Here is a 14799-nt window from a genome sequence, read left to right on the forward strand (position 1 = left end):
TATTAAAATGAGATGGCATGTTTGTAAGCATTACTGCCAACACCAGAATACTACTAGGCACGCATTTACTCATGAGGGTGAAAGCAGCTCTGACCCTCTGCCATCCTCATGACATACCAGAACAACCTCACTATACATCACCATCTCATGTTCTGCCTCCACCTACATACCTGTGAAACCTAACACAGTTCTAGTATATATAACGAAGGTCTGTTGCAGTTTCAACAGGACTGACCTTTAAACATGTGTTAAGTCACACTAAATATCGAGTAATTGAATACCTCAAGGGCAAAGCCAGAATTTCAGCACTAACCACAGTCATTCATCTCCTGCTAACTCTAGAGGGGAACAACAACAAAAAGTTAGAAAGATTATCATAGTAGTTACCTAACATAACCTCTTCTAGTATTACCTTTTTTTCTAGCATAGTCTTAAAGAAGTACATTGACCATCTTCTTACAATCTATTTTTACATAAAACAGTTGATCTCAAAACTTGTACTGCAAACCTCATTCCTCAAATGCACTTTGGGTTATGATGCACACATCAAAAGGTACAAGTACCATAATTACATCATGCCCCCCTACATCAAAAGGTACAAGTACCATAATTACATCACGCCCCCCTACTTCAACCTGCTATCCTCACACGGTATGACATTTCCAACGTGACTTCAGTTCTGACAGTGACAGTGGAATTACATTAGAGTCCGCTGCAAGGTTCAAAGTTTCATTGCCAATTTTATTGTTTTCTCATTAAAACAAACCCATTACTGCTCCATTAGCATTCAGGTGGGGGGGGGGTGAACTAGGAAAAAAAAAAACTTTAAGAAAACTTAGGATTTAAAATTTGCTCATTAGCAAGTCTCACTAGCCCTTCACATATGTTCAGCTGCTTGCTAATTGCCAAGGTCTTCTTCAACTACTGCATCCAGAACTACTTTTTTTTTTTTTTAAACATTATTTCACCATGAATGTTATCCAGTCATGCTCTGCTTAGGGTTCAGTCCTGAACATATGAAGTTTCATCTTATCTCAAGGCATATGTCTTTTTAAAAGCCATGCAACAAACATGGAAATCATCATTTGCACTGAACACTTCAGCTTTCCTAAATCATAAAGTAAATCAGAAACTGCAAAGACTACAGTATGCACCTTGTAAACTAATGACAGACACTTATGATCAGGTGTAATTTTATTTCAGCAGAAATTATTTCCAACTACAGTCTAGCACCTGACATCTACTGCATTTCAAAACCCTTAGATAGAGTAAGCTTCAAATTCCTCCTGTGGTAATTAGGGTATCTTCCATTCAGCATATTTCATTAACTAAACTGATGACACTTTGGAGGAATAACTTCCATAATGGATAGCTATATTAAAAAAGAGTCAAATATGTTACTGTTCAGTTGAAGGAACTGACTTAAATACAGTTAGTATGTAGCAAGTGCATTATATACGTGGGTGATGACCCTTGAAATTAAGACTACTAATACACTAAAATGATACATTATGCTGTCTCGCACACTCCAACATCGAGGCTACGCAAGTGGTAAACAAACAAAAAGATCAAACAATCCCATAATTTCTTACTAATGACCTATAAAATATTTATATTATATTTAAATTACACCGACAATTACTGTGTAGGAGCATATCTGTGTTCTGCTCAGCAGTGCTAAATGTAAATGTATAAATGGTAAATTGCAGGCGGGGTTTTAAAGTGCTTCATTATATCTCCCCAAAACTAAACTTCACTTAATGCAGCTCTTACTGAGATTTATGAGCCACGCATAAGCCCAGTGAGTCGAAGAATAACTTCAGGGGAAAAAAAAAAAAAGAAGGAAAAAATAAAAAAACACACCTTGCTTATGCCAACTGTGAATTGACATAAGTTGACATTAATAATGGTGATCGAGGAGACTGTAAGCTGGAAATAAAAGTTGGTTGTGCCATCAATCTGACAGGCACACTTTAGGTCACTTTAGTAACGTTCAAAAGAAAAAAAGACCGACAACCACTTCTCTAGAGTTTTCAATAAGAAGGGTAGGAAAGAGAGGCTGGAGGTGGTCGGTGAACTGGGAGGATTACGAGCAGTGTTAGCGGCACAGAGCAGCTCACGGAGCGGCACAGCCGAGCAGACCCCTGAAAGTTGCGGCAGGAACTCCACTTCGTCGGGAAACCCGCGAGACCCCAGAGGCCAGTAACCCCCCGGGCTGACCCCCGAGGCTCCCGAAATCCCGCATCTTCCCAATTTCACAGCCGGCTGCCGTGCCTGGACACCGGGGCCACCTGGGGCCAGCCGGCGGGCGAATTCCCTCGCCCACAACTTTCTCCCTTCGCTCCGTCCGTGCCACCAGCAGCCCGTGCGGAGCCACCCGCCGCTCCCGGACCCCCCCCAAAACCCCGCAGCGGGGGGCGAGGGGCTGCTCCTACCTGCGGCTCGGCGGGCTCGGCGGGCTTCACCAGGTGCTTCTCCTTGTAGAGAGCCCAGAGGCCGATGTCGGGCAGGAAAATGAGAGCCGCGCTGAAGAGCAGCGTCATTTGCAGAAACCGCTTCTGTTTCCTCTTCATGGCCAAAGCTGGGCTGCCCTGGCGGCGGCGGCAGCTTCCCCAGCGCCACGTCCTTCCCTCCCCGCCGCCCCTCGCAGGGGCCCGGTGTGGCGGAGAAACTTCGCCCGCCTCACGCCCGCCCGCCCCCTGCCCGGGCGGAGCTGGGGTCGGGGCTGGCGGTCGCTGCTCCCCCCGCCCCGCCGCTCCCCCGGGAGCTCATGGAGCGGCAGGCGGCCCGACACCGAGCGATAAAACGATAAAAGAGGTAAAACGCTGATGGTGATACGCGGACCGGCCGGCCGGCCAGCCTAGCTCCCGGGTACCGCGGGGGCGCTAAGGAGGCGCGGAGCCGCCCGCCTCACGTCCCCCTCCTGCCGCCCGGGCACACGGGGCGGGGGGGTGCGGGGGGGGGGCGCGGCATCATGAGCTCATCACGCGTAATTTGCTAAGCAAGGGTTAAAAGGGAAAAAAATAAATAAAAAAGCGGCGCGCAAAGGCCGGCGCGGCGGCACAGTGCTCCGCTCCACCGGGGGTAGGCGGGCAGCCAGGGGGCGGCTCGGCCCAGCCCGGCCCGGCCCGGCCCCCCCACCACGTGCACCGGCCGGGCCGGGCCGGGCCGGGGGCGGGCAGCAGCGGTCCCGCCCCGCCGCTCCCCCATCATCCCGGGCCAGCGGGGCCCCCCCGGTGCCGGTACCGCCGCGTAGCACAGCGGGGACGGGGCTCGCGATTCCCGTTGCGGTCCGCCCGCCTCGGCGCTGCGTGAAACGCGGGGGATCCGCACCGGGGGCAGCCCCGCAGGTGGTGGAAGCGGCGTAGCCGCTGCCCGGTGTGTTGGTCAGGCACGTTTGGGCTGCCGGTCGGAGTTGGGCTGCCCGCCCTGAAGCCACACTGCCTCCTCTCCACCCCAACTAACTCCGCTAGGCAAAACAGGAAGACGCTCGGGTTAAGGTCGCTCGGACCTAGTGAGTGCCCTTTCAGCTTCATCACCACACGCAGTGGGAAAATATGCACCCTGTTGTAGCGGTAATATGCTTATAACCCATATCGTAAAATAAAGGTGTATCTAACTGCTTTTTTTTCTGTATAAAAACTGCCAACTACGGCCCATATTTCTGTTGATGGCTTAAAGCATTCCTGAATGTCTAGGGCTAAATCCTACAGTGAGAACCTTCGTCCTGCATCCGAAGCGCATCCCTACACAGGGTGGGAAGTAGTGCCGCCCTTCTCGTGGGTGAGATCGATCGGGGCCGTCCACAGAACCGCCTCGTGCAGAAAGCCTTTCCTACACATGCATAATACAATAGGAGAGGCAGCTGAAGCTTATTTTTAGGAGAGGAGCTGGAGATAAAGGAAAGCTTGTGGAAGGAACAGAAGACTGAACGCTGAAGGTGGGGTGGGAGGGAGCAGCATAATGCTCTCCACAGAAAAGTAGGACTGGAAGGGACCTTGCGAGGTCAGCTCCTCCACGGTGCTGCCCCAAGGCACGATCAGCTGCACCTCTGTCATTGCTGACAAGCATTGGTCTAACTCATTGTGAAGTCCTCCAGTGACGGCACCACTACAGCCTCCTCAGGCAATCTGTTCCAACTTGCAGTTACAAACTTTTCCCTCATGTTTAACCTGAATCTTCCGTGCTGTGATTTCAGGCTACTACATTACCCGCTGAGGATAAAAGAGTATTCCCCTCAGTCTTTACGTAGCTAAAGCCCACCTTTTAACACACTGTTCCATAGACAGCCCAGGACATCTCAACAGCTGATGTCTCTTACTGCTTTCATCAGGACTGTCTTCAACTGATTTCTCTCTCTTGAAGTTCAACGTCCAAAGCCGGGCATAATACACCACTTGAGACCTTGTAAGTATTTGTAAGAAAAGAAGGATAATTGTGCGTGTCACAATGTGGGCTCTTTTTTCATGCTTACATGTGGAATGGATGATTTGTTTGCAGCAGCGTTATGCTGTTACCTAATGACCAGTTGGTGATGCTCTTTAAGCTCTGGTTGGTTATGTTTTCCTTGAACTAACTCCCTCCTCATTCATTGTTCCTGTGGGCAAACACAGCTCCCTTTTGCACTGACTCTATTGAATATTATCACTTTTCTTCCAGAATCTCTCTTCAGTTTGACAAAAGCACTTTGTGTTTAAACCTATCTTCTGCTGTCATATACAAATTTAATAAAAATAATATCTAGTCTTTAATCCAGACCGTTAGCATGAGCTTTAGCAGATTCATATCCAGGACAAAGCCTTGCAGAGCTTTGCAAAAGGTATCCACCCACATTTAAGAGTGAGCCATTGATACTTTATTCTCTCAGTAGGTTCCACACAATTTTGCACTCACCCTTAAGAGCTGCAAGACCAACATAAACTAGTCTTGTTTAGACCAGCACCACATGCAAAATTTTGCTCTACTGTCCTAGTGATAAAGTACATACTTCACTATTTTCCTTTCACTCTTGCCAGGCTATAAGGAAGGACATCATGGTATTGAGTTCAACCAAAATTTAAAAAATCTGGTTTGGTATTCTAAAGCTGTATTCATCAAAAGACTAGAAGTATTCACAAACCCAAAGAGCATTGATCTGGTCAGAAATTCCACTTAACTTTTAGCTAGTCATCCAAGGCTAGAGAACTTACCTAACATATAGAAGATTTTGAATCAGCTGCCTTTTTGTCTGAAGGGATTCAACACTGATGTTCTTCCAGTCCTTGTGAAAAGCATAATAGCTAAAACCACCCTAAGTATAGAAATAGTTGCTGTAAGATCATATAATAATTTTATAGAAAAAGAAGCACTAGTGGCAGGAAAGACTTAGGAGATATTGCACGCTGGAATTCCACAGCATGCTAGTTAAGTCCCTCTCTGGAGATAAAAACGAATGCAAACATTCACGTTCACTCTCAGGAGAGGAAATTCAATTTAATTTCCTGAACCCTGAGGATGATTTTGTAGTAATGGCTGTAGTCCACAACTCACTAATTCAGGTCTGCTTTGTAAAGAATAAAGGCATGTTTTTCAGCATATATTTTTTTTCACACACTTGTAAACCACCTAGCCCTAATAAGAATTGCTGATTTTTGCTAAGCTAAGATGCTAAGCCAGTTTAAAGGACAAAACAAAGAAAGAAAACACCAACAGCAAACTTCATTGTTTTTTGAGTTAGAAGCTTCAGCCAAACATCAAGGCAAGGGGAAATATATGTTCACCTAGAAGAATCTGTAGTAAAGCTGTGGAATATATGGCGACTTCAGTTGGAATACCTTCAAGACTTGAAGTACTTGCTGTTTGAAATCTCCAACCATATATGAAAAAGAATGATAGAGGTGTATTATGAAAGTCTGCACACCTTGGCACATATTCTGGGGACATATTTTCCTATCTATTCCTACAGGTCCTCCTCAGTCAAAACCTCCACCTAGACTTCTGATACAACCTAGGAGCAAAAATCAGAGCAGACTGCAACGCACCCCAGTAGGGATGAGAGCTATCAAGTTAGATGAGTACGAGAAGCTTTTTGGATATGCATCTCAAAGCTAGAAGCTGAACTCAGACAACATGCAAAGTAAATTTTTTGAGATCACAGCTTTACATATAGAGTTACTCAAAAGAAACTTCAGCTCACAGCTAATCAATACTCTATGCAAGAAAGCCACTCTTCAGTGAGTAGCTTGCAGGAGCCAAGCTCTGCACTCACATGAAAGATAAAGTACCCATCTTCATGTTGCCTGTTACAAACAGCAGAGGTTGATGTACTGTAAACAAAGAATGAATCCAGTAAAATGATGATTAACAGTCTGTAACATCACCATATAAAAGAGTGAATAAAGGTAATGGAATGGGAGTTTGTTTTGATTACAGTATTTACCTCCAGGTAACTCAGGATGTGAAATGACAGGTTTGTTCCCATATTTATTTCAATCTGCTTAGCTAGAGACAAATCGTAGTATTGCAAAACACTTTCAAAGGCAAGATGAGGGGCAAAGAGGTCTGTTCTTCTACTAGTATAACCCAGATCTTAAGCAGTCAGTGATTCTGATATTTAGGGCACTGACACACTTTTATCATGGCTGTTTTTCTTCCTCTGACCTCCAAGGGTCTCTCACAGCACATCAGACCCTGTCTAAGTATCATTTAAGCTTGACCAAATCCTCCAGGGAAAGGCAAGATATCGGTAGCATACTAGAAATAGAAATGGAAATTCAATGTGTAGGGGAAGAACTTTTATAAAAGTTCAAAATCCAAGATCCTCCAAGCTCCCACAGAGAACATGTATTTTCAATGTGTCCTGCAGAGGAAAGTATCAATGTATTTTCCTCAAAACCTGAAACGATCATTTATATATAGACTTTGGCTATAAATAACAACACATTTAACAGTTTTTTATTGACCTTCTGTTTCTAAGTTATTTAGGCCTCCCCTCTCCCCATTTTTGCCATCAAGTTTCAAAACCATCACCACATATTTGTACCACTGCTAACTGTGGAAATATTTTTTTAAATCTCCTTTGTTAGGTTTTTCTTAGAATCAAACTTGTTCTCAAACTTAACTGAGAATTTCTGCTGAAAGGGAGAGCTGGGAGACCTCCTACTCATAGAGGAAATATAAAAATTCACTCCCTAGAGGAAAACACAAGAGAAGTTTCTTTTATCAAGATTTTTGGATCATGACCTGTATTTTTTAAGTTACAATGTTTAGCAATATTGCATGGAGCCAGAAAAAATATTACTTAAGAAGTATACTGCAAACATTTGTTAAAATCATAATTATTATAAATCAGAAAACTTTTTTTTTTTCTTAAATCTGGTGGAGATTTTCCAGTCATAGTACACTTAAATTTCCATCACCTTAAATCGGAAGATTAGTAGCAGTGAAATGAACTAAATGATATGAAGTCTTTTGGGTGAATGCACCTAAAAATCTTTGGCATTTAGAAAATTGTGTCATTCCTATTCCAGAATTCTAAAGTTTGTTTTCAAACTTTAATTTGTTTAAATTAAGTTTGAAACTTGACTTCCAAACTTTTTTTAAACTTCAAATTCCAAAGCAAAACTATTGCTCCAGTAAAAGTCATATAGAACTTAAATGAGTAATGCTAAGGCCATGAATTATTTCCACTTTCAAATCTTTATTCTGTTTGACTAGCTGGATGATGGATGATTGCTGCTTCATTGTTGCTGTGCCATTATAAACTCAAGAAAGCAAACAAAAATGCTGATAGATCAGACTTTTTGCCAGTTACCTCACAAGCTGCAGATCCACAAAAGAAATCACTGAAATGTAAGGGTAATCAGAAAAGTTTATTTTGAGACAGAAAATCAGTACAATGTCAAATATTTCTAAATAGCTCAGTAATCATAAAACACTGATGTCAGGAAAAATATTTTCTCATTCTTCCTTTCACAAAAATCCACAGTAATTTGGACCTAAATATGGCGCAGGAACATGTCATATGCAGGAAGTTGGATGAACCAAAGTTGCCTTTTTTTAATCATCATCTTCAACAAACAGAAGCAATATATCAGCTTTACAAGAACAGAACAAACTCAGCTCTTTGTTAGCTAGGAAAAACATTAATCTTTTTCAAAAATCTTCCTTTTAGATCTTCTCTTTCGTCAATTTCAGAGAACTTCCTGTACACTTTCCAAATATCTAGTACAGACTCACGTCAACATTACTCTTTTCACATCCAAGAGTTTCCTTTGTATGGTAATACACAGGGCCTTTGCACTCTCATCACATAACCAGATCCAGGTCAATATAACATAGCTTTATATCACTGGAAATGAAGCAGTACATTTTGGAAAGCTTCATTAACAAGACTGAAATTCTCACCAAATTTGTAAAATGTGCAGGATATTTCAAATGGTAGCAGATGTCACCTTCAGTTCTAACTTGTTGGTAGAGGCATCACCAGCAAACTTTGGAGATGTCTCAGCAGGAGAGGGGGGTTGAGCTAGAAGGAGCTCCACAGTGCTCACTTGCTAATTTACTCCCAGTTTTGTTCTGGGCTGCTCTCTTGGAGACAGTTCTCTCCGAGACAAAGCACCATGAACCGTTTCTTTCAGGTAACCTTATTAAAAGGCAGAATGGATGAGAATGCCCCAGGCTGTAGCTTCTCTGTCATCCTACAAGTACCCCCAGCCAGCTGAGCACTACATGCCCCAAGCTCCCCACCATGCCTGTGTGTCACTCCCTAGGGTACATCATACATCTCGGGGGTTTCATGAAAGCTTATGGCTTGGACAGGGACCTCATATAACTTCAAACACAAATGGTCTGTACCTTTTCATATCTCCACTTTGTCAGAGATCCACTTGGTACTCATGAGCAAACTAAAACGTTGGTATGCTACTAACAGTACAATGCTAATAACGTGGTATTTCCGTAACTCACCAACAACTGAATATTAATTTCTGTGAAGTATACCTAGGACAACAAATGCTATGTGAATATTTTATTCCAATTTGAAGAGGAAATCATCAAAAATAATTCTAATGAAGATCATAATGCTGAGAGCTCCAGGTCCACCAGTGCAACTTACTAGTATAAATACATATAAAAGCATGAAGCAAGTAAGAAGAGGCACATTTATACTGCATTATTAGTAGACAGCAATACACTGAACTCCATCATGTACCATAGAGAGGCATCAACAATGCCACAGAAGACAAGATTATGATTTTATATACTTTGGGTGCAACCCAGCAATTACATAATTTCATTTAAAGACTATGTATTGCTCCATCATTAAGTAGAAAAGGTTATTTTATCTAAAATTACAATTGTCAAAGTCAGTGGTTTCTGATGAACTGTGTAAATGCAATTTGCAATATTGATTCCAATATATTCAAGGAAATAAATGCTGAAAGAAATGAGCCTCAAGAGAAATAGTTTATTTTAGAAAGTACTTTTCTAAGGGGTATTAGTGAGAGATTATTCCACTTTTAAATGATTAACAAATTTGACATTTTATATAGAAATATTAAAGACCAGAGATAAACCAACCGAAGGTAGACCAGAAGGGACTAGAAGACCACCCAGAAAATTGCTTACTAGTATCTTCACAATAATAGTTACTCTTCAGATTGATTAACAGTCCAGTCTTTCTAACTGGAAATTTAGTATTTTTCATGGAAGTTGTTCTCCACATTTCAAAAACCCCTCAAGAGAACTAAAAGACTTTTTTGGCTATTACAGTTCATACATCACAAGTTGTCTTTTCAGTCTCAGATTTCTTTCAGGCTCACAGGATATTCAACAGAAGTAGAACTCAGAATACATTAAAGGATCAAATGTAAGAAATACAGATATCACCAGATATTATGAAGGAAATGAAAATTAACAAAAGTTTCATTAAAAGCTTATTGAAAATTTTGAACCAAAACCAATCATTTCAATCAGTTTTACATTAGCATAAAGGTGAGAAAATAGAGTATTAATGGCTATCAGATGTTAAAAAAAAAAAGAGTTACATTAATATAAGGAGCCTTGAATGTAAAGGCACAGAGGTGTTTTTTTCTCCTCACACCCTGAATAAGAGACATGATAATAGCTATCAAGAAACAGAGGGCAGGGACAATTTTAATACATGTGTGGGCATCTCCATGAGCACATGTTTATCCCTTTTATGAAACTTCATGAGAGCTGACAATTTCTAGTGTGAAAATACCCATTAATCTAATGTTTTGAAACACCCAGATTACTGTATATTTCTAAATCTTGTTTTGCCTCCAAATAGCTAGAAGCAGCACCAGGTGCTAGGTCTGTGCTAACTTAACTTGATAGCCAATAGTCCTTAGACAACGCTGAAATGTACATGGGGAAAGCCAATAACATCCTGTGCATCCCTAATGTGAATCAATAAGCATTCTGTCCTGTCCTTTCCTTTCAGAGTTAGGGCTCTTGAACATGTAAGAAATGGTCCAGCAATTCGTGCCACTAAGGGGTTTTGAAGGGTTAACATTGAGGCCTGGGTTTAGGCGCGAAAAGAACAAGGGATTTCTTCAGAGAAAAACTACTGACTTTGCACGGATGTGCAGTAACTTCTGATAGCCGGCCAAGAGACCACCAGATAAGGAGGAAGAATGAGAGCCTTCCTGTCTTCCTGTCTCCCTGGACCACCAGATAAGGAGGAAGAATGAGGGCCTTCCTGTCTCCCTGTTCGAGCAGCCCCTGAGAAAGTAACAGAGACTGATAAGCAGGCGACATCGGATTCGGGAAACCAATTATAATAACCTTGCCTCTTTTAGAAGTAGTAATAAATATGTATTAGCCTAGGAGTATAAAAAAGTAGATGCCTTACGTAACGGGTGTGCGTCCCGGTGGAGCAGAGACTCCCGGCGCACCCAGCGCTGTTTGCTTGCCTCTATTCGTTTAATAAATTGTAAACTCTGATTGTAATCCTATTTGGGACTCAGTCATTTATAACAATTGGGGGCTCGTCCGGGAGGGTCTTGGTTCCTGAATTCTGACTTGATCTAGGAGGGGCGCCCCCACCATTTGGTGGCTCCTGTTCGAGTCAGGTCGGGGCTAACACCATCCTGAACCTGAATAAGGGCAAGCAAAGATTTAGATTTTTTTATGAGCTCCCTTTGCCGGCTGCAGCACTATATTTTGCCCGTAATTCTGCGCGCGAAGATCCGAACGAAGACGACGGAGTCGTAAGTATTTAATGTGTATACCGTTCGGTTGGGTGGGATTCGGTTGCCTGTGTGTGTGAGAGTGTGACTGAGACGGAACGTAGTTCCGAAGCGATTGTGGAGGTCTTCTAACCGCGGTTCCAATCTCCCGCGAGGGACTTGGCCGGTGAAGGACCGAAGCGATTCCTATAGGATTCGTGGGTGGGTGATAGGTCCTAAACCCCCTGCAAGACACTCTCACTAAGGCAACCAAGGGCTGTAGGAATTGCCACAGTAAAATTCCTAGATGGGTCAGACAAAATTGAAGACCCGGGACCAGAGAAAAGGGAGCAAATTACCAGACATACCACCAGAAAGTCCATTAGGGATAATGATTAGAAATTGGAACGATAGGGGCCCCAGAAAAGGAAAAAGCAAAGTAAAAATGATTCAGTATTGTATGATAGAATGGCCAAAGGAGCCTTTAAGACCACATGTCTTTTGGCCTATTTTCGGATCTTTTGAAGACTGGGTTTGCCAGGCTTTAAATCTACATGTTAACTCAAAGGAACCTTTTAGCCAGGAGGAAAGTGATTATGCAGGATTATGGATCAGGATCTCACGTCCTTTTCCAGCCTCAATATTTACACTAAAAGCAGACGAGAAGTTTGACGAAGAAGAGAACAAAAAAATAAAAAATAAAAAAAAAAGGAAAAAGAAAAAGATGATGAATGGGAGTCATTGGATAACCTACCACCTCTATATCCTAACAATCCACCCCCGGTGGTGCATCTTGTAATCCTGTTTTGTTCTTAAATGTTTTGACTGTGTCAAGGAGGAAGGTGGGAGCATTATCTAAGTAACAGTTTAGAAGTTTGGGTATATTCGCGGTGGTGTTCGGTCAGTTTCCCAAGTATCGGGGGAGGGGGGCTGACTGATTATCAAAGTGGTAGAACGGAGAGTCACTTCTTTGGTGGTTCGGGCCTGAGCTCTGGGAATTTGGTAAGAAGGGGGAGAGCGAATTTGTTTAGGCCTCAGTACCTTTTTAAACCCCCATCTTGACGGATACACAGGAGTGATTCCTTGTTTTGTGTAGGCTTACTAACAAAGTGCATGAGAAAAATTAGCATTTGGCTTGAAATTCGGTCTTATTGAAATGTAAATTTTGTGGAAAAGGTGTTATTGTTTGTCTAGAAGACAGAAGGCTGAGTGCTTCAGGTGTTTTTCCGAAGTCCTGCGGATTTATGATTGGAATGGGGCTCATTAATAATCTGAAATAGTAAAGTTTGTATGTGGAAAGAAGAGTTTAATCCCAGAGAATTGGGACATTTGGGAAGAAGATTAGGAAAAGATAGTAAAAACCTGCAATAAAAAGGTTTGCGTGGAAATTGAAACAAGGGACAGTAACTAATATAAATAAATAAAAGGGAATGGGAAATCAAGGAAAAGGGGAAAATCCAAAAAAAAAAAAAAAAAAAAAAAAAAAAAGACGTCCTAAAAAAGAAAAAGCCTCCTTGGGTGCATATTGGCACATTGGAAGGATATTGTTAGAAATGGGGGCACAGAAAGCAAGAGGACTTTCACTAAGTATTGCAATCAATGGTGGCCACTATATAAACTAAATGGCCACTTTATGGATCAATCGACTATAACAGTGTCTTGCAATTAATGTTTTTGAGGAGAGAAGGAAAATAGGATGAAATGTTGTATAGTGATATGTTGTTTCAGCATGTTGGAGGGAAAAGGTTTGGAATTAAGTTGGCCCCTGACTGAGCCTTTGGTGTTGGCATTAGAAAAGTACGGGCTGGAGAAAGGTAAAGGAAGTGTTAAAAGGATTGTTGAAGGTGTTAAAGGTTGTGTGGCATGTAGTATTTAACAGAGCTGTTTGAAGTTGAATGAGCAGGGGAAGAGGATGTAGGAATGTTAATAGTTCCGTCTCAACCCGAGGCTGAGGTCTCTAAATCGCGGTGTGAGCCCTCTGGGGCAGGGGGACCGTGATGGGTCCGAGAGAGTTGTCGTGGAAACAGAAAAGCAGCTAACTTTTGAAACAACCTGAGTTCGTGTGTGAGCTCAGATTGCCAATGGGACCGCTCAGGGAACTTTCAACGATTGCATTCCCCTGACCGACCCCCTCACTGAGACCCTAATCACCCCGGAAATTATGTAAATACCAAAATCTGGTTAAATTGGCTATTGGGAATTGAGAATCTGTTCCAACAAGGTCCAAAAGAAACCCCTATGGAATTTATGGAATTTTTGAATTTCTGGACCAACTTTGAAATGCAATGAAAAAAAAAAAAAAATGGACCTGGCTTAAAAAAAAAAAAAAAAAAAAAAAAAAAAAGAGAGAGAGAGGCAACTGGCTAACCTCTTTCCAGGGCAATCAGCCCCTGATATCAGAAAGAAATTGTCTTAGGCTGCAGGACAAACAACAGTCAGGAATGATGGGGACCTGGGGCATCTACCCTAGCAGGTCCACTAGTTGAAATAAAGCTAGGAAACGAAGACAGGCTTGAATTTTTTGTTGGTTATGGGAGCTTCTTTCTCTGTGTTAATTAGGCTGTAAATGTAATAGGAGCAACATATTCAGTGTTAAATAGTTTAAAAGGACGATTAGGAACTAAGACAACTACAATAATTGGAGCCACAGGGAAAGAGGAAGAATGGTCATTCTTACAACCCCTTGATTTGCGTTTTGGGGGTGAGGAACTAACCCATAAATTTTAGTATGTACCAGAATGCCCGATGCCACTCTTGGGACGGGATCTATTAGCCAAATTAGATGCAACAATAACCTTTGAGGATGGAGAATTAATAATGAAGGTACCTGAGTCCAAAGTAGGCCAAATCCTAATGATCAAAGATAAACCCTTTGTTAATATTCCAAGAGAAGTAGAAAATGCAGTTATAGCAACAGTACGGGAAACAGATGTACCAGGGAAGTCGAAACTGGCACAACTGGTAAAGGTGGAATTAAAGGAAAGAGCCAAACCTGTTTGAATCAAACAATATCCACTTAAGATAGAAGCTAGGCACGGGAATGGTGAAAATTATTGACAAATTTCTCAAATATCAGATTCTGGAAGAATGTAAATGGGAATACAATACTCCAATTTTTCCAGTAAAGAAGCCGAATGGCGAGTATAGATTTGTACAAGATCTTAGAGCAATAAATGAAATAACAAAGGATATTCACCCGGTAGTAGCTAATCCTTACACATTGTTAACATCTGTGAAAGAGAAATATAAATGGTTTACCGTGATAGATTTAAAGGATGCCTTCTTTTGCATACCTCTTGATAAAGATAGTAGAAAATTATTTGCCTTCAAATGGGAAAACGTATTGAAGTTTTTGGACCACATATGGTAACAACCGTTTTGGAACAAAGGGGGGGGGCACTGGTTATCACCCAGCCGGATGATGAAATATCAGGCAATCCTAACTGAACAAGATGACATAACCTTGAAAACGACTAACCTGTTATATCCAGCAGTATTTCTAGGAACCGTTCCAGAAGAAGGACCGTTGGAACACAATTGTGTGGAAATAATCGAACATACGCCAGCCACAAAGATTTGAAGGATGTACCCCTTGAAAGGTATTCAGTGGGAATACCACACTCCGTGG

At 42.0% G+C, this 14799-nt stretch overlaps 1 protein-coding gene across 23 annotated transcripts in view; it reads right to left on the reverse strand.

The window, feature by feature from the left end:
* Positions 1–14799, reverse strand: part of GALNTL6 (polypeptide N-acetylgalactosaminyltransferase like 6) — a 554330-nt gene that overhangs the window by 473629 nt on the left and 65902 nt on the right. For 3 of the 23 annotated variants that reach the window (XR_013950458.1, XM_080590205.1, XM_080590203.1), the window contains exon 1: positions 2436–3103. The exons of 16 other annotated variants lie outside the window; for them this stretch is intronic. Coding sequence is in view for 4 of the 7 variants with exons in the window: in XM_080590205.1 (XP_080446331.1) it covers positions 2436–2573 (138 nt within the window). In the remaining 3 variants the exon portion in view is untranslated. Of the gene's footprint in view, positions 1–2435; positions 3114–14799 lie in introns of those variants that run through there. 4 more of the 23 variants (XR_013950459.1, XM_080590206.1, XM_080590204.1 and 1 more) reach the window with 4 other exon arrangements.

Source organism: Anser brachyrhynchus (genome assembly GCF_964034855.1).
Source record: "Anser brachyrhynchus genome assembly, chromosome: 4".
Taxonomy (NCBI): domain Eukaryota; kingdom Metazoa; phylum Chordata; class Aves; order Anseriformes; family Anatidae; genus Anser; species Anser brachyrhynchus.